General features: G+C 42.2%; 1 protein-coding gene across 3 annotated transcripts in view; it reads left to right on the forward strand.

Moving 5' to 3' along the window:
* Positions 1–21,146, forward strand: part of LOC131944419 (coiled-coil domain-containing protein 17) — a 42,494-nt gene that overhangs the window by 12,010 nt on the left and 9,338 nt on the right. For 2 of the 3 annotated variants that reach the window (XM_059305019.1, XM_059305018.1), the window contains 6 exons: positions 15,439–15,559; positions 15,671–15,818; positions 17,388–17,599; positions 18,077–18,202; positions 20,260–20,453; positions 21,068–21,108. In XM_059305019.1, coding sequence (XP_059161002.1) covers positions 15,439–15,559; positions 15,671–15,818; positions 17,388–17,599; positions 18,077–18,202; positions 20,260–20,453; positions 21,068–21,108 — 842 coding nt within the window. Of the gene's footprint in view, positions 1–13,456; positions 14,223–14,462; positions 14,523–15,438; positions 15,560–15,670; positions 15,819–17,387; positions 17,600–18,076; positions 18,203–20,259; positions 20,454–21,067; positions 21,109–21,146 lie in introns of those variants that run through there. The other variant, XM_059305017.1, reaches the window with a different exon arrangement.

Below are 21,146 nucleotides of genomic sequence, written 5' to 3' on the forward strand. Positions count from 1 at the left end.
CAACTTCCCCTCTTCCCACTTCTTGGTACACTTGTCTTACAATCACAACTTCCCCTCTTCCCAGTTCTTGGTACACTTGTCTTACAATCACAACTTCCCCTCTTCCCACTTCTTGGTACACTTGTATTACAATCATCCATCACAACTTCCCCTCTTCCCACTTCTTGGTACACTTGTCTTACAATCACAACTTCCCCTCTTCCCACTTCTTGGTACACTTGTCTTACAATCACAACTTCCCCTCTTCCCACTTCTTGGTACACTTGTATTACAATCATCCATCACAACTTCCCCTCTTCCCACTTCTTGGTACACTTGTATTACAATCACAACTTCCCCTCTTCCCACTTCTTGGTACACTTGTCTTACAATCACAACTTCCCCTCTTCCCACTTCTTGGTACACTTGTATTACAATTATCCATCACAACTTCCCCTCTTCCCACTTCTTGGTACACTTGTCTTACAATCACAACTTCCCCTCTTCCCAGTTCTTGGTACACTTGTCTTACAATCACAACTTCCCCTCTTCCCACTTCTTGGTACACTTGTCTTACAATCACAACTTCCCCTCTTCCCACTTCTTGGTACACTTGTCTTACAATCACAACTTCCCCTCTTCCCACTTCTTGGTACACTTGTCTTACAATCACAACTTCCCCTCTTCCCACTTCTTGGTACACTTGTCTTACAATCACAACTTCCCCTCTTCCCAGTTCTTGGTACACTTGTCTTACAATCACAACTTCCCCTCTTCCCACTTCTTGGTACACTTGTCTTACAATCACAACTTCCCCTCTTCCCACTTCTTGGTACACTTGTCTTACAATCACAACTTCCCCTCTTCCCACTTCTTGGTACACTTGTCTTACAATCACAACTTCCCCTCTTCCCACTTCTTGGTACACTTGTCTTACAATCACAACTTCCCCTCTTCCCTGTTCTTGGTACACTTGTATTACAATCATCCATCACAACTTCCCCTCTTCCCACTTCTTGGTACACTTGTATTACAATCACAACTTCCCCTCTTCCCACTTCTTGGTACACTTGTCTTACAATCACAACTTCCCCTCTTCCCACTTCTTGGTACACTTGTATTACAATCATCCATCACAACTTCCCCTCTTCCCACTTCTTGGTACACTTGTCTTACAATCACAACTTCCCCTCTTCCCAGTTCTTGGTACACTTGTCTTACAATCACAACTTCCCCTCTTCCCACTTCTTGGTACACTTGTCTTACAATCACAACTTCCCCTCTTCCCACTTCTTGGTACACTTGTATTACAATCATCCATCACAACTTCCCCTCTTCCCACTTCTTGGTACACTTGTCTTACAATCACAACTTCCCCTCTTCCCACTTCTTGGTACACTTGTCTTACAATCACAACTTCCCCTCTTCCCACTTCTTGGTACACTTGTCTTACAATCACAACTTCCCCTCTTCCCACTTCTTGGTACACTTGTATTACAATCATCCATCACAACTTCCCCTCTTCCCACTTCTTGGTACACTTGTATTACAATCACAACTTCCCCTCTTCCCACTTCTTGGTACACTTGTCTTACAATCACAACTTCCCCTCTTCCCACTTCTTGGTACACTTGTATTACAATCATCCATCACAACTTCCCCTCTTCCCACTTCTTGGTACACTTGTCTTACAATCACAACTTCCCCTCTTCCCACTTCTTGGTACACTTGTATTACAATCATCCATCACAACTTCCCCTCTTCCCACTTCTTGGTACACTTGTCTTACAATCACAACTTCCCCTCTTCCCAGTTCTTGGTACACTTGTCTTACAATCACAACTTCCCCTCTTCCCACTTCTTGGTACACTTGTCTTACAATCACAACTTCCCCTCTTCCCACTTCTTGGTACACTTGTCTTACAATCACAACTTCCCCTCTTCCCACTTCTTGGTACACTTGTCTTACAATCACAACTTCCCCTCTTCCCACTTCTTGGTACACTTGTCTTACAATCACAACTTCCCCTCTTCCCACTTCTTGGTACACTTGTCTTACAATCACAACTTCCCCTCTTCCCACTTCTTGGTACACTTGTCTTACAATCACAACTTCCCCTCTTCCCACTTCTTGGTACACTTGTCTTACAATCACAACTTCCCCTCTTCCCACTTCTTGGTACACTTGTCTTACAATCACAACTTCCCCTCTTCCCACTTCTTGGTACACTTGTCTTACAATCACAACTTCCCCTCTTCCCTGTTCTTGGTACACTTGTATTACAATCATCCATCACAACTTCCCCTCTTCCCACTTCTTGGTACACTTGTATTACAATCACAACTTCCCCTCTTCCCACTTCTTGGTACACTTGTATTACAATCACAACTTCCCCTCTTCCCACATCTTGGTACACTTGTATTACAATCATCCATCATAACTTCCCCTCTTCCCACTTCTTGGTACACTTGTCTTACAATCACAACTTCCCCTCTTCCCAGTTCTTGGTACACTTGTCTTACAATCACAACTTCCCCTCTTCCCACTTCTTGGTACACTTGTCTTACAATCACAACTTCCCCTCTTCCCACTTCTTGGTACACTTGTATTACAATCATCCATCACAACTTCCCCTCTTCCCACTTCTTGGTACACTTGTATTACAATCACAACTTCCCCTCTTCCCACTTCTTGGTACACTTGTCTTACAATCACAACTTCCCCTCTTCCCACTTCTTGGTACACTTGTATTACAATCATCCATCACAACTTCCCCTCTTCCCACTTCTTGGTACACTTGTCTTACAATCACAACTTCCCCTCTTCCCAGTTCTTGGTACACTTGTCTTACAATCACAACTTCCCCTCTTCCCACTTCTTGGTACACTTGTCTTACAATCACAACTTCCCCTCTTCCCACTTCTTGGTACACTTGTCTTACAATCACAACTTCCCCTCTTCCCACTTCTTGGTACACTTGTCTTACAATCACAACTTCCCCTCTTCCCACTTCTTGGTACACTTGTCTTACAATCACAACTTCCCCTCTTCCCACTTCTTGGTACACTTGTCTTACAATCACAACTTCCCCTCTTCCCACTTCTTGGTACACTTGTCTTACAATCACAACTTCCCCTCTTCCCACTTCTTGGTACACTTGTCTTACAATCACAACTTCCCCTCTTCCCACTTCTTGGTACACTTGTCTTACAATCACAACTTCCCCTCTTCCCACTTCTTGGTACACTTGTCTTACAATCACAACTTCCCCTCTTCCCACTTCTTGGTACACTTGTCTTACAATCACAACTTCCCCTCTTCCCACTTCTTGGTACACTTGTCTTACAATCACAACTTCCCCTCTTCCCACTTCTTGGTACACTTGTCTTACAATCACAACTTCCCCTCTTCCCACTTCTTGGTACACTTGTCTTACAATCACAACTTCCCCTCTTCCCACTTCTTGGTACACTTGTCTTACAATCACAACTTCCCCTCTTCCCACTTCTTGGTACACTTGTCTTACAATCACAACTTCCCCTCTTCCCACTTCTTGGTACACTTGTCTTACAATCACAACTTCCCCTCTTCCCACTTCTTGGTACACTTGTCTTACAATCACAACTTCCCCTCTTCCCACTTCTTGGTACACTTGTCTTACAATCACAACTTCCCCTCTTCCCTGTTCTTGGTACACTTGTATTACAATCACAACTTCCCCTCTTCCCTGTTCTTGGTACACTTGTATTACAATCATCCATCACAACTTCCCCTCTTCCCACTTCTTGGTACACTTGTATTACAATCACAACTTCCCCTCTTCCCACTTCTTGGTACACTTGTATTACAATCATCCATCATAACTTCCCCTCTTCCCACTTCTTGGTACACTTGTCTTACAATCACAACTTCCCCTCTTCCCAGTTCTTGGTACACTTGTCTTACAATCACAACTTCCCCTCTTCCCACTTCTTGGTACACTTGTCTTACAATCACAACTTCCCCTCTTCCCACTTCTTGGTACACTTGTATTACAATCATCCATCACAACTTCCCCTCTTCCCACTTCTTGGTACACTTGTATTACAATCACAACTTCCCCTCTTCCCACTTCTTGGTACACTTGTCTTACAATCACAACTTCCCCTCTTCCCACTTCTTGGTACACTTGTATTACAATCATCCATCACAACTTCCCCTCTTCCCACTTCTTGGTACACTTGTCTTACAATCACAACTTCCCCTCTTCCCAGTTCTTGGTACACTTGTCTTACAATCACAACTTCCCCTCTTCCCACTTCTTGGTACACTTGTCTTACAATCACAACTTCCCCTCTTCCCACTTCTTGGTACACTTGTCTTACAATCACAACTTCCCCTCTTCCCACTTCTTGGTACACTTGTCTTACAATCACAACTTCCCCTCTTCCCACTTCTTGGTACACTTGTCTTACAATCACAACTTCCCCTCTTCCCACTTCTTGGTACACTTGTCTTACAATCACAACTTCCCCTCTTCCCACTTCTTGGTACACTTGTCTTACAATCACAACTTCCCCTCTTCCCACTTCTTGGTACACTTGTCTTACAATCACAACTTCCCCTCTTCCCACTTCTTGGTACACTTGTCTTACAATCACAACTTCCCCTCTTCCCACTTCTTGGTACACTTGTCTTACAATCACAACTTCCCCTCTTCCCACTTCTTGGTACACTTGTCTTACAATCACAACTTCCCCTCTTCCCACTTCTTGGTACACTTGTCTTACAATCACAACTTCCCCTCTTCCCACTTCTTGGTACACTTGTCTTACAATCACAACTTCCCCTCTTCCCACTTCTTGGTACACTTGTCTTACAATCACAACTTCCCCTCTTCCCACTTCTTGGTACACTTGTCTTACAATCACAACTTCCCCTCTTCCCACTTCTTGGTACACTTGTCTTACAATCACAACTTCCCCTCTTCCCACTTCTTGGTACACTTGTCTTACAATCACAACTTCCCCTCTTCCCACTTCTTGGTACACTTGTCTTACAATCACAACTTCCCCTCTTCCCACTTCTTGGTACACTTGTCTTACAATCACAACTTCCCCTCTTCCCTGTTCTTGGTACACTTGTATTACAATCATCCATCACAACTTCCCCTCTTCCCACTTCTTGGTACACTTGTATTACAATCACAACTTCCCCTCTTCCCACTTCTTGGTACACTTGTCTTACAATCACAACTTCCCCTCTTCCCACTTCTTGGTACACTTGTATTACAATCATCCATCACAACTTCCCCTCTTCCCACTTCTTGGTACACTTGTCTTACAATCACAACTTCCCCTCTTCCCAGTTCTTGGTACACTTGTCTTACAATCACAACTTCCCCTCTTCCCACTTCTTGGTACACTTGTCTTACAATCACAACTTCCCCTCTTCCCACTTCTTGGTACACTTGTATTACAATCATCCATCACAACTTCCCCTCTTCCCACTTCTTGGTACACTTGTCTAACAATCACAACTTCCCCTCTTCCCAGTTCTTGGTACACTTGTCTTACAATCACAACTTCCCCTCTTCCCACTTCTTGGTACACTTGTCTTACAATCACAACTTCCCCTCTTCCCACTTCTTGGTACACTTGTATTACAATCATCCATCACAACTTCCCCTCTTCCCACTTCTTGGTACACTTGTATTACAATCACAACTTCCCCTCTTCCCACTTCTTGGTACACTTGTCTTACAATCACAACTTCCCCTCTTCCCACTTCTTGGTACACTTGTATTACAATCATCCATCACAACTTCCCCTCTTCCCACTTCTTGGTACACTTGTCTTACAATCACAACTTCCCCTCTTCCCAGTTCTTGGTACACTTGTATTACAATCATCCATCACAACTTCCCCTCTTCCCACTTCTTGGTACACTTGTCTTACAATCACAACTTCCCCTCTTCCCACTTCTTGGTACACTTGTCTTACAATCACAACTTCCCCTCTTCCCACTTCTTGGTACACTTGTCTTACAATCACAACTTCCCCTCTTCCCACTTCTTGGTACACTTGTATTACAATCACAACTTCCCCTCTTCCCACTTCTTGGTACACTTGTCTTACAATCACAACTTCCCCTCTTCCCACTTCTTGGTACACTTGTCTTACAATCACAACTTCCCCTCTTCCCACTTCTTGGTACACTTGTCTTACAATCACAACTTCCCCTCTTCCCACTTCTTGGTACACTTGTCTTACAATCACAACTTCCCCTCTTCCCACTTCTTGGTACACTTGTCTTACAATCACAACTTCCCCTCTTCCCACTTCTTGGTACACTTGTCTTACAATCACAACTTCCCCTCTTCCCACTTCTTGGTACACTTGTCTTACAATCACAACTTCCCCTCTTCCCTGTTCTTGGTACACTTGTATTACAATCATCCATCACAACTTCCCCTCTTCCCACTTCTTGGTACACTTGTATTACAATCACAACTTCCCCTCTTCCCACTTCTTGGTACACTTGTCTTACAATCACAACTTCCCCTCTTCCCACTTCTTGGTACACTTGTATTACAATCATCCATCATAACTTCCCCTCTTCCCACTTCTTGGTACACTTGTCTTACAATCACAACTTCCCCTCTTCCCAGTTCTTGGTACACTTGTCTTACAATCACAACTTCCCCTCTTCCCACTTCTTGGTACACTTGTCTTACAATCACAACTTCCCCTCTTCCCACTTCTTGGTACACTTGTATTACAATCATCCATCACAACTTCCCCTCTTCCCACTTCTTGGTACACTTGTATTACAATCACAACTTCCCCTCTTCCCACTTCTTGGTACACTTGTCTTACAATCACAACTTCCCCTCTTCCCACTTCTTGGTACACTTGTATTACAATCATCCATCACAACTTCCCCTCTTCCCACTTCTTGGTACACTTGTCTTACAATCACAACTTCCCCTCTTCCCAGTTCTTGGTACACTTGTCTTACAATCACAACTTCCCCTCTTCCCACTTCTTGGTACACTTGTCTTACAATCACAACTTCCCCTCTTCCCACTTCTTGGTACACTTGTCTTACAATCACAACTTCCCCTCTTCCCACTTCTTGGTACACTTGTCTTACAATCACAACTTCCCCTCTTCCCACTTCTTGGTACACTTGTCTTACAATCACAACTTCCCCTCTTCCCACTTCTTGGTACACTTGTCTTACAATCACAACTTCCCCTCTTCCCACTTCTTGGTACACTTGTCTTACAATCACAACTTCCCCTCTTCCCACTTCTTGGTACACTTGTCTTACAATCACAACTTCCCCTCTTCCCACTTCTTGGTACACTTGTCTTACAATCACAACTTCCCCTCTTCCCACTTCTTGGTACACTTGTCTTACAATCACAACTTCCCCTCTTCCCACTTCTTGGTACACTTGTCTTACAATCACAACTTCCCCTCTTCCCACTTCTTGGTACACTTGTCTTACAATCACAACTTCCCCTCTTCCCACTTCTTGGTACACTTGTCTTACAATCACAACTTCCCCTCTTCCCACTTCTTGGTACACTTGTCTTACAATCACAACTTCCCCTCTTCCCACTTCTTGGTACACTTGTCTTACAATCACAACTTCCCCTCTTCCCACTTCTTGGTACACTTGTCTTACAATCACAACTTCCCCTCTTCCCACTTCTTGGTACACTTGTCTTACAATCACAACTTCCCCTCTTCCCACTTCTTGGTACACTTGTCTTACAATCACAACTTCCCCTCTTCCCACTTCTTGGTACACTTGTCTTACAATCACAACTTCCCCTCTTCCCACTTCTTGGTACACTTGTCTTACAATCACAACTTCCCCTCTTCCCACTTCTTGGTACACTTGTATTACAATCACAACTTCCCCTCTTCCCTGTTCTTGGTACACTTGTCTTACAATCACAACTTCCCCTCTTCCCTGTTCTTGGTACACTTGTATTACAATCACAACTTCCCCTCTTCCCTGCTCTTGGTACACTTGTATTACAATCACAACTTCCCCTCTTCCCTGTTCTTGGTACACTTGTATTACAATCACCCATCTCAACTTCCCCTCTTCCCTGTTCTTGGTACACTTGTATTACAATCATCCATCACAACTTCCCCTCTTCCTTGTTCTTGGTACACTTGTATTACAATCATCCATCTCAACTTCCCCTCTTCCCACTTCTTGGTACACTTGTATTACAATCACCCATCTCAACTTCCCCTCTTCCCTGTTCTTGGTACACTTGTATTACAATCATCCATCTCAACTTCCCCTCTTCCTAGTTCTTGGTACACTTGTATTACAATCATCCATCTCAACTTCCCCTCTTCCTAGTTCTTGGTACACTTGTATTACAATCATCCATCTCAACTTCCCCTCTTCCCTGTTCTTGGTACACTTGTCTTACAATCATCCATCTCAACTTCCCCTCTTCCCTGTTCTTGGTACACTTGTCTTACAATCACCCATCTCAACTTCCCCTCTTCCTTGTTCTTGGTACACTTGTATTACAATCACCCATCTCAACTTCCCCTCTTCCCTGTTCTTGGTACACTTGTCTTACAATCATCCATCTCAACTTCCCCTCTTCCTTGTTCTTGGTACACTTGTATTACAATCACCCATCTCAACTTCCCCTCTTCCCTGTTCTTGGTACACTTGCCTTACAATCACCCATCTCAACTTCCCCTCTTCCTTGTTCTTGGTACACTTGTATTACAATCACCCATCTCAACTTCCCCTCTTCCTTGTTCTTGGTACACTTGTATTACAATCACCCATCTCAACTTCCCCTCTTCCTTGTTCTTGGTACACTTGTATTACAATCATCCATCTCAACTTCCCCTCTTCCTTGTTCTTGGTACACTTGTATTACAATCATCCATCTCAACTTCCCCTCTTCCCTGTTCTTGGTACACTTGTATTACAATCAACTATCTCAACTTCCCCTCTTCCCTGTTCTTGGTACACTTGTCTTACAATCACAACTTCTTTTTCTTCTTCGTTCTTAGTTGAGAATATGGTGGAGGATTTAGACAACAAGTCCAACTTCGTGAATAAACCGGACTGTGGTCTCCAGATCAGCAGGTGCCCCATATAATTTTTCCCTGACTGGGGTGAGCAGGGGTTAGTGTCTGACTCGCGCCTGGCTATACAAAGAACATTCCTGGAGGACGTTTTCCGTATTTTCCGGGGCCTTGCCACAAGGGCACATTTCGCCACACCCAACCTTTAGTTTTTTATGCATGTGTTGATTTAGTCTGTTATGGCCTGTTCTAAGTCGAAAGATTATGTATTGTTGTTTTCGTGTCAAATTATAATATCCATCATCTTTATTGTAGTGAGGGTGTGTGTCAGACCACATTTGTGTTTGTTTTTTATTATTCTTTTTATTTCTTTTGGGTGTAGCGAGATTTCCGGTTGTTTTTTCTTTCCCCCAATTTTTGCCAGCTGGTCCGTAATTTCATTACCCTGGATCTGGCAGTGGCCCGGGATCCACTGCAGCACAATTCTGCTGCAGGTATTTATTAGCCTTTCTAGTGCTGTCATAAGTGTTTGAGTATAGGACTCTGGATTTTTTAGGGATTACAGGACAGATTTGGCATCTGTAAGAAATACAATCTGACTATTTGGAGATTCAGGGTGTTCTGACAGGAGCTTTGCTGCATGCTCTAAAGCTTCTTTTTCTGCCCTAAAATTGCCTGTGGCTATTGACTTTCCAGGCTTTCTCCGCTTGGCCATTCAATAAGGACGCCAGCCCCGCCATTTTTTGTGGCATCTTCAGCTGAGCCATCTGTGAATACCCTAATCCAGGTATTGCTGGGGTACTGATCCTTAATGTGCTTATTTTTTATTTTCTTTAGTTCTTCTTGATCATAGTCAGATTTTTTTCTATGGGGTCTATTGAGTCACTAATGGTTAAATGACAGTGGGAGATCCAAGGCGGGGAGAGGTTTTGAGTTTTGATTGCTTCAGGAATGATGTTTTCGATTTCATATTTCTTTTTTAGATTCTTAGCTTCTTTGATGAAACTTGTTCTTTGTAGTACAATCACAACTGAATCAAGCAATCCAATGAATATAGTATCAACTGTGTTTTACGCAATGTATGAAACTGTTCTATAATTTAATATACTTCAAATATTGTTGGTATTTAACATGGAGTCCGGATCGGTCTACTTCATTCGTTTTTTTTTCATTTCTTTGCGAAAATGGTGTTAACGCCACCTATCAGTTTATTCTTTGTACACTCCCGTCCTCTCCAGACGCATGGACCCCATTGTTCACCTTATAAGGATCACAACTAGCATTGTCTCTTGGCGTTCCACCTTATTGCATGTGGGCGATGATGCCGGCGGCTTTAGACTTTGTTCTTTGATGGTTGTCTCTCCACGTTGACATAGAGGGAGCTATGAAAACAGTAGTGACCGTATTTCGCAATATTTAGGCGTTGATCCTTTGTGTTTAAGATACTCTCCAGTCGCTTGGACCAGATGGTTCACCTTATAAGGATAGCAGCTAGCATCGTCTCTTATCTTGAACTTTCCGTCTTATTTCATGACTTATTTTTCGATGGCTATCTAGATAGGAGCTATGTCTAAATAGGAGCTATGTTTTGACACATATTTTGAGATGTTAGTATTTTTATATTTGTCGGCCTGATGGTCTGTCTGCCTTTTGGATGTCGGCCTTATGTCCAGTCGGCCTTTTGGCTGTCGGCCATTTGTCTAGTCAGACAATAAATGGTGAGACAGAATGAGATAGTGGCACTATGACGAAAAGGATGCTATTTGGCATTACTCTATGGTCTACTTTAGGGGTCGTCCACAAATGACCCCTCACTTCTACTCTATGGTCTACTTTAGGGGTCGTCCACAAATGACCCCTCACTTCTACTCTATGGTTTACTTTAGGGGTCGTCCACAAATGACCCCACACACTTCTACTCTATGGTTTACTTTAGGGGTCGTCCACAAATGATCCCACACTTTTACTCTATGGTCTACTTTAGGGGTCGTCCACAAATGACCCCACACTCCTAAGAAGCAAAGGGTTCGTAATTTTGTCACTATGTGTGATGATGTTGGGGGGGGGGGGGGGGGTGTTTGAGATAGTGTGACGTCACACTTTTGCATTCTAAAGTAAGAAATGTAAGGAACTAAATATTAGCCGTTATTTCGTGTTTTAGAAGGCTGTTTTTGTCAGTTGTGATACCCGTTGATTAATGTACTCTGTGTTAACCGAGCTCAGTCAGTATTTGAGAAAGAAAGCGAGTTATAGACTGAGAGATGTGACGCCATGTATAGGGGGGGGGGAGTCTTGCCTTGTGTGACGGTGTGGGGGGAGGTACAAATCGTCAAAAAAGCGTGACACCATTTATGGATGGCACCTTTTATGCAAAGTGGGGAAAAAAATTTTTTTTTTGTAATTTATCTTTTAATTTCGCCAGGGGCGCTGGGGCGGGAGGCACTAACAACCCCCCCCCCACCCCACCCCGTTGAAGGAATGCAAAAATAGCCTAGGTTTATAGGATGGCTGGATCCACATGGCGTAGGTTAATGAGATGTTTGGCAAGAAATGGTCTGTCTATAGGATGGTTGGGCTAGAATTGAATGCATTTGTTGATGAAAGGCCCGCCCTGGGTCCTATCTAAGTATTTGGGATGGTTGGGATAGAATTGAATGCATTTGTTGATGAAAGGCCCGCCCTGGGTCCTATCTAAGTATTTGGGATGGTTGGGATAGAATTGAATGCATTTGTTGATGAAAGGCCCGCCCTGGGTCCTATCTAAGTATTGATCCAATATCTTTTGCCTGTTTACCTCTCGCAGGAGTTGGTCTATAGTTTGCTATGTCTCATTGAATGGTAATCTAAATATAGACACAGCCAATCCTTTCTCAAGGCTTGAGGTCTCTATGAGACAAGCACTTTCAACAGATGACATGCTTGGGATGTGGATAGGCGCATGACAAGCCTGGGATGTGGATATGTCATGACATTACAGGGATATGGATATGTCATGACATTACAGGGATATGGATATGTCATGACATTACAGGGATATGGATTGGCCCATGACGTTCTGTGCACTATCAATTTTCCCTTCTAATCTCGTGTTGACTCCGTCCTACCAGTCCCCCCCCCCCTCCGTCCTACCAGTCCCCTCCGTCCTACCAGTCCCCCCCCCCCCTCCGTCCTACCAGTCCCCTCCGTCCTACCAGTCCCCTCCGTCCTACCAATCCCCCCCTCCGTCCTACCAGTCCCCCCGTCCTACCAGTCCCCTCCGTCCTAGCAGTCCCCTCCGTCCTACCAGTCCCCTCCGTCTTTACCAGTCCCCCCCCTCCGTCCTACCAGTCCCCCCCCCTCCGTCCTACCAGTCCCCTCCGTCCTACCAGTCCCCCCCTTCGTCCTACCAGTCCCCTCCGTCCTACCAGTCCCCCCCCCCTCCGTCCTACCAGTCCCCTCCGTCCTACCAGTCCCCCCCTTCGTCCTACCAGTCCCCTCCGTCCTACCAGTCCCCCCCCCCCCTCCGTCCTACCAGTCCCCTCCGTCCTACCAGTCCCCCCCTCCGTCCTACCAGTCCCCTCCGTCCTACCAGTCCCCTCCGTCCTACCAGTCCCCTCCGTCCTACCAGTCCCCGTCCCCCCGTCCTACCAGCCCCCCCCCCCTCCGTCCTACCAGTCCCCCCCCCGTCCTACCAGTCCCCCCCGTCCTACCAGTCCCCCCTCCGTCCTACCAGTCCCCAAACATTCATGAAGGTGGTGGGACCAACGTTGAATGCCTGCAGGGTATGGTAGAGCGGTGTGTGTTGGGGGGGGGGGGGCGGGGGGGGGCACGAGTAATGAAGAAAGTAATGAAGAGATTAAGTTAAATTAAGTGTAGGAAATGAACGGACGTTATTCTAATAACATAGTCGTCGTATCCGTAAAACGTAGCAGAACACATTGCCACACACACACACACACTCGCGCGCTACATAAAAAGTCATAAATTGACGTTTGTTATCGGTGTATCTAGCGTAGTTCTTCCCCCTGTTTTATGTTGTGTGTATTGTGTATGGTATCAGGTTTTGTAGACATGATCCAGCTTGTTGAATTCGATTTTTTTCATGTAAGGCTCGAACGGATCAAATCTCTCTCACCAACCCCTCCCCTTACCCTCTAGATCGTTTTACTTTCTCCTAGCGAATAAATCATTTGAATGACGGCTTTTGTTACTTTCAATGCCGCTCTCAAGTCCCACCCTAATGCTCGGCGGGTGAACGATATGATTACACACTGAACCTCGCTATTTTTGTCTTGTCAAAGGCAATATAATAAAACTGTCAAATCGATAAGCCACACAGATTTATTTTTTAAACTACTTTCAAGTAGTCACCGTTTTATTTTGAATTGTATTTCCGGTTGTCGTTGGCAACGCTTGTTGGTGACCAGGTTTTTAGCAGCGGGAAATCATTCTGCTCGCAGACGGGAGTCGATCACAACGTTTCATGTCGCCAGTTATCCAGTCTAGTCGAATCTAATCTAGACTCTAGATCTAGAGTATTTGTAACAACTCAGATCGCCACTCTAGTTTTGTTGTATTTAACCGGCGGACAACGTACAATTTTTACTCATGTAACTTGAGACGAGAGATCGACTGAGATGCCAGTTTTTTTACTGTGAGGAAAGTTGAACTTTGACGTTGTTTCAATCAACCCATGCCAGTTTTGTGTTCAGCTGTTGATTTACAATGAGCTGATTCAACTGCTGATGTCATTTTAGAATGGGGGAGGCTGTTGTGCCAATGTTAAGTTGTCATGGTTGATGAAGAAAGGTACAACAGTATCTAGTATCTAGTGATGACAGATGGATGCCAGACAGCAGTAGATGTCAGTCATGACAGCTGGATGAAAGTGGTGACATCAGATGGCCGCCATGGAAACAAAAATGACCCTAGGGTAGGCAGCTGGTGGTGACCCCTCCCTGCTGAAATCTGCACCCCCCTAGTCCCTACCCACAATGCCACTAGATGCCACTGTAGATGAGTTGAGGAGACTGAAGGCTCAGAGAAGTCGACAGAGAGAGATTCGAGACTTGGAAGAGCGCATGCTGCTAGACAACCTTGAGGAAACAGACCGCCAGCTGAAAGGCTCACCACCTCCATTAAATCAGCGCAAGAAGTTGCAGTTGTCTAAAGACAAGGCCATTCGTGACTTGCAAATTGCAGTAAGTACATTTATATCTTTTAAACTGTCACTATTTGAATTAAGTTGATAATATTGTAATCACTATTTTCTGTTATACATTTTAGGCAGAATTGTTTTTAGTGTATTTTCAATAGATATAGATCTACCCATAATTACCTTATGATCGAATTGTTTTTAGTGTATTTTCAATAGATATAGATCTACCCATAATTACCTTATGATCGAATTGTTTTTAGTATATTTACTTTTTATTTTTTAGTATGAAAGGCAAAGAGAACACAACATGTTTGGAGAACCAAAGAAAGATTATCGACGCCAGGTTTGTCAAGATGCTGCCAGAGATTAGACTTGTTACCAGACCCATCTGTGTTGATAATTAGACTTGTTACCAGACCCATCTGTGTTGATAATTAGACTTGTTACCAGACCCATCTGTGTTGATAATTAGACTTGTTACCAGACCCATCTGTGTTGATAATTAGACTTGTTACCAGACCCATCTGTGTTGATAATTAGACTTGTTACCAGACCCATCTGTGTTGATAATTAGACTTGTTACCAGACCCATCTGTGTTGATAATTAGACTTGTTACCAGACCCATCTGTGTTGATAATTAGACTTGTTACCAGACCCATCTGTGTTGATAATTAGACTTGTTACCAGACCCATCTGTGTTGATAATTAGACTTCAGTAACAAGATGGGACATTAATTATAGATGTTACCCATATCATTTGAGTCAAAACCCTTACACTATATAATAAGATTGTGTAAAAAATATTAATATATATATAAGTATTATAAGCAAGGCTTAGTGAAAACAAGCTAACTTTTTCAGAAATAATTATTTCTTTAAACACAACACAACTGTATCCATCATTATCATACCATCACATGTTTTTACTGCCAAGATTTCTGACCAGTTCAATTATTTATTTTAATCTTTATTTTCTGATCTAGTAAAAAATTACTAGGTTTGATGTCTGATATTCTTTTACGATTCTTTGATGGCTTTTCTCTCTTTCAACATCCTGATGTCCCCAACATCCCAATTTTTCTCTCTTTCAACATCCTGATGTCCCCAACATCCCAATTTTTCTCTCTTTCAACATCCTGATGTCCCCAACATCCCAATTTTTCTCTCTTTCAACATCCTGATGTGCCCAACATCCCAATTTGTCTCTCTTTCAACATCCTGATGTCCCCAACATCCCAATTTTTCTCTCTTCCAACAGCCTGATGTGCCCAGATATAATCATCATGCGGATCCCAAGGCCCAGCAGCTTGCGGAAAGCCATGGAAGAAATATGGAACATCTACAGAACAGGAACAGAGACTTGGAGAGACAAAGAGAAGGTGTGTAGAACAGTCTCAGCAGTCAGTTGTGTAGAAAGCAGTCTGAGCAGTTTGCTAGGGTTCTCTTGATAGGTGACATTGTACTTGATAGTTGATATTGTAACTTTTCAGAAATTCGAAGGAGGTTAGATGACTTGGGTCGCAGGCCAATCAAAGACGACGACTCTATGAACGCATTGCTTCAAGAGCTGAAAGACCAAGAGGCCAGGAACCAGAAAATGCTGGAAGAGTTGCGTCGCCTGATGGCCACACAGCACTAGTAAGTCATTCAACACAGCACTGAGTCATTCAACACAGCACTAGTAAGTCATTCAACACAGCACTAAGTCATTCAACACAGCACTAGTAAGTCATTCAACACAGCACTAGTAAGTCATTCAACACAGCACTAGTAAGTCATTCAACACAGCACTAAGTCATTCAACACAGCACTAGTAAGTCATTCAACACAGCACTAAGTCATTCAACACAGCACTAAGTCATTCAACACAGCACTAGTAAGTCATTCAACACAGCACTAAGTCATTCAACACAGCACTAGTAAGTCATTCAACACAGCACTAAGTCATTCAACACAGCACTAGTAAGTCATTCAACACAGCACTAAGTCATTCAACACAGCAGCAGTAAGTTATTTAGAGCAGCACTAGAAATATTTTCAAACTATTTGTCAAATTGAAGTTATTCAAATTTGAAACTTATAATTTAAAAACAAAATGTCAACTGTTAATGTATGAACCCAATAATTTAAAAACAAAATGTCAACTGTTGATGTGTGAACCCAATAATTTAAAAACAAAATGTCAACTGTTGGTGTATGAACCTAATAATTTAAAAACAAAATGTCAACTGTTGGTGTATGACCCCAATAATTTAAAAACAAAATGTCAACTGTTAATGTATGAACCCAATAATTTAAAAACAAAATGTCAACTGTTGATGTATGACCCCAATAATTTAAAAACAAAATGTCAACTGTTGATGTATGAACCCAATAATTTAAAAACAAAATGTCAACTGTTAATGTATGAACCCAATAATTTAAAAACAAAATGTCAACTGTTAATGTATGAACCCAATAATTTAAAAACAAAATGTCAACTGTTGATGTATGACCCCAATAATTTAAAAACAAAATGTCAACTGTTGATGTATGACCCCAATAATTTAAAAACAAAATGTCAACTGTTGGTGTATGACCCCAATAATTTAAAAACAAAATGTCAACTGTTAATGTATGAACCCAATAATTTAAAAACAAAATGTCAACTGTTAATGTATGAACCCAATAATTTAAAAACAAAATGTCAACTGTTGATGTATGACCCCAATAATTTAAAAACAAAATGTCAACTGTTGATGTATGACCCCAATAATTTAAAAACAAAATGTCAACTGTTGGTGTATGACCCCAATAATTTAAAAACAAAATGTCAACTGTTGATGTATGACCCCAATAATTTAAAAACAAAATGTCAACTGTTAATGTATGAACCCAATAATTTAAAAACAAAATGTCAACTGTTAATGTATGAACCCAATAATTTAAATACAAAATGTCAACTGTTGATGTATGACCCCAATAATTTAAAAACAAAATGTCAACTGTTGGTGTATGACCCCAATAATTTAAAAACAAAATGTCAACTGTTGATGTATGACCCCAATAATTTAAAAACAAAATGTCAACTGTTGGTGTATGACCCCAATAATTTAAAAACAAAATGTCAACTGTTGATGTATGACCCCAATAATTTAAAAACAAAATGTCAACTGTTGATGTATGAACCCAATAATTTAAAAACAAAATGTTGATGTATGACCCCAGCCCCGTGGCAGTGGAGGGCAAGAAGCAGCATCAGTACATCTACCCCATCTACTACGGCAACTCTTTGGTGGCTGAAATCATCGCAGTCAGACAAGCATACCTACAAAATGGGGGCAACGACCCAGACATACTGCAGCAGTTGGCCCAGATGCAGGCGGAAGCTCAGGCCATCGATGACTCCCTCAGGAACAGACCAGCGGTCAAGGTTAAAGGTATAGGCAGTGTACAAATGTGTCTTCCATTGTGTCAATGTACAAATGTGTCTTCCATTGTGTCAATGTACAAATGTGTCTTCCATTGTGTCAATGTACAAATGTGTCTTCCATTGTGTCAATGTACAAATGTGTCTTCCATTGTGTCAATGTACAAATGTGTCTTCCATTGTGTCAATGTACAAATGTGTCTTCCATTGTGTCAATGTACAAATGTGTCTTCCAGAACTCAGCCAAATGACCTCAACCAAATGACCTCAACCTACTGACCTCAAGCAACTGACCTCAACCTACTGACCTTAACCAACTGACCTTAACCTACTGACCTTAACCAACTGACCTCAGCCAACTGACCTCAAGCAACTGACCTTAACCAACTGACCTTAACCAACTGACCTCAACCTACTGACCTTAACCTACTGACCTTAACCTACTGACCTTAACCAACTGAACTTAACCTACTGACCTCTATTCCAGACAAGCACCAGCCAGATCACTCCCTGTTTACCCTAGAGCTGGAGAATGAACGGCTCCAGAGACAACTGCTGCTGCTACAGGAGCAGAACTTGCAGGCCAAACACCGGCGCAAGGACGATAGAGAAGGTAGGCATAGAGCCAGGGCAGGGAGGAGAGCGGCCACAAGCATCAGGCCAGTACCAGCCCTGGACACCAGGTACTTGACCCAGAACAGGCACAGGCAAACTGGCACTCTGGTCATCTTAAAAGAAAAACCTGTCACGCTGGTCAATTCATTGAAAGAGAGAATTGATAGCGATGTCCAGAATAAGTTTGGTTATGATCTTGGTACTAGCAGGTTTGTAGCTGAGGTGCCTGACAGGCTGCCAGAAAATGTTGACAGAGAACGGGCTAATGTTGGCCTGAGGACACTACTGCCTGATGGCTCTATGGACAGTGTCCCCCCTGAGCTGGTACAACCTTTGAACTCTGACAGCCAGCACCTTCCCTACTACAGAAATCACCTGGCCTCCAGAAAGCTGAACCAAGTGGAGCAGGGTTTGAGGGACAGCTACAGCCGTACCTCCCAGCCCAGTGGGGAGGGGATGGGCAGGAGGGAGGACCTGCCCACTGCCAGGTCTGAGGAGGATGTGTCATACACTCAAAGATCTCGCCCCGCCCCCCTGCCACGCCCACAGCTGTTGATTAATGATCTTCCTGTCAAATAAAAGTTCCACGTAGTCGAGTGCTGAAATGAGTTTTCCAATCTTTGAATGAAGTTAGCACATGTGTATTGGGTAAATATGAATCCAGCTCCAATGGTAGTAGGTCAAGGTTCTCACTCCTCTGGCACTCTCATCTGCTCAGATCATCTGCATAGCATTAGCTGAAATAGTTAGGATTAGTGACGGTGGATTAGCCTCTGTAGATAGGATTAACCTCTGTAGATAGGATTAGCATGTTCAGGTTCTGCTACCATTTCTTGTTGCAGTTAATCACATTCTGGTTAACGTTAGGGTTATGTAACTAATGGCTTTGTTGAGCCAGGCTGGCCAGTCTAGTGTGGTCAGTTTTTCTGCAACTTACATAATTGTCACATGTCAGTTTTTCTGCAACTTACATAATTGTCGACATTTTTGAGCAAAGTGATCAATCTACTATCTATTCATTTTTTTTTTTAAAGATGGTCATTGAATTGGACATTATAAATTTCTTAAAGAAACAAAGTATTTCCTGTAACTACAAATTTGTTTTTGTGAGATAATTTTTTTGTTCTTGTATGAGACAAAATGTTTGTGCCAATTTGAGATAGAAATAAAGTCAGCTCAAATGTCCATTCCAGTGTTGTCCAGTTTTTTATAGTCTGTAGTAATCACTTTGCTCAAATTTTTTTCTTACTACTGTGTGTGGAATACTTGTGGGTGAATTTATCTAGTTGTATGTGGAATACTTGTGTGTGAATTTATCTAGTTGTGTGTTGAATACTTGTGTGAACTGTTTGTAACAGTGCTAGGAATGCCAACAGATTATGAACTGTTTGTAACAGTCCTAGGAACGCCAACAGATTATGAACTGTTTGTAACAGTCCTAGGAACGCCGGCAGATTATGAACTGTTTGTAACAGTCCTAGGAACGCCAGCAGATTATGACCATATAAAAGGACCTGAACAACAGTCTAGTGGTGCCTTTTTTAGTTCAACAAAAACTTGAGTATCAACAATTTCCTTACACCACAAGGCGTACAGACTAGTATGAAGCTTGAAATCATTAACTGTCACATAAAGAGACCAAGAAATATGCTTGGGTTCTAGCAAGTTCCATGACTTGAAGGTCTCATGTTCAAAGAAAGCCTTAAGGAAAGATTCACAAAATTTTCTTCAACATTGTAAGGAAATGTAGTTTTAAAAGTTCGGTCTAATACACCCTTGAATTAGCGCCATCCAATGTTGGTCTAATTAGTCCCATATAATTAGTTCTTAAAAACATTTGGCATGTTTAAATTCTGCTGGATCAAAAAATAAATACTTGATTCAGCTAGTACTGTAATATTTAAATTACATATGTAATTAGGTAATTTTAAAAAACTTAGGAAATGTCTTTTTGATGTATAAATTTCTTGCCTCAGGCGTGGTATAAAAGAAATTTCTCTGAACATTTTGTCATTGAGGCGTGGTATAAAAGAAATTTCTCTGAACATTTTGTAGATGAACTGGAGAGAGACATCCGCCGCATGCAGCAAGACCACCTGCGTAAAATGTATGAACTTCAGAGGGAAATAGAGAAGCTGCGTCATGAAAGCATCTACCTGAAAATACACGACAAGCCCTCAAAGATCATCGTTCACCAACCACCACCCATTCAAGTCTCAGCACCACCTCCTGTTCAAATACCACAGCCTGTGAGTGCTATAGGACATAACACTAGTGCTATAGGACATAAAACTAGTGCTACAGGACATAAAACTAGTGCTATAGGACATAACACTAGTGCTACAGGACATAAAACTAGTGCTACAGGACATAAAACTAGTGCTACAGGACATAAAACTAATGCTATAGGACATAATTAGTGCTACAGGACATAAACTCAATGTTATTTGAATTATAATATAAACCTACTGTGATCTTAATTATAACATAAGCCCAGCGCTACTTTTGAGTTGTTTCTACTCTATACACCTTAACTTTTGTTTTTTCTACTCTATACACCTTAACTTTTGTTTTTTCTACTCTATACACCCTAACTTTTGTTTTTCTACTCTATACACTGTTTTTTCTTCTCTATACACCCTTTGTCTTTTCTACTCTATACACCCTAACTTTGTCTTTTCTACTCTATACACCCTAACTTTGTTTTTTCTACTCTATACACCCTAACTTTTGTTTTTTCTACTCTATACACCCTTTGTTTTTTCTACTCTATACACCCTAACTTTGTTTTTTCTACTCTATACACCCTAACTTTTGTTTTTTCTACTCTATACACCCTAACTTTTGTTTTTTGACCTTGCAGCAGATCATTGAAGTGGACAGGCTTGCACCATATGATTACAGGTGAGTCATCAAAAAAGCTGGCCACAGCATGGATGTCA

The sequence above is a fragment of the Physella acuta genome, unplaced genomic scaffold (genome assembly GCF_028476545.2).
Source record: "Physella acuta isolate Inbredline_101_S28 unplaced genomic scaffold, ASM2847654v3 ptg000491l, whole genome shotgun sequence".
Taxonomy (NCBI): Eukaryota; Metazoa; Mollusca; class Gastropoda; family Physidae; genus Physella; species Physella acuta.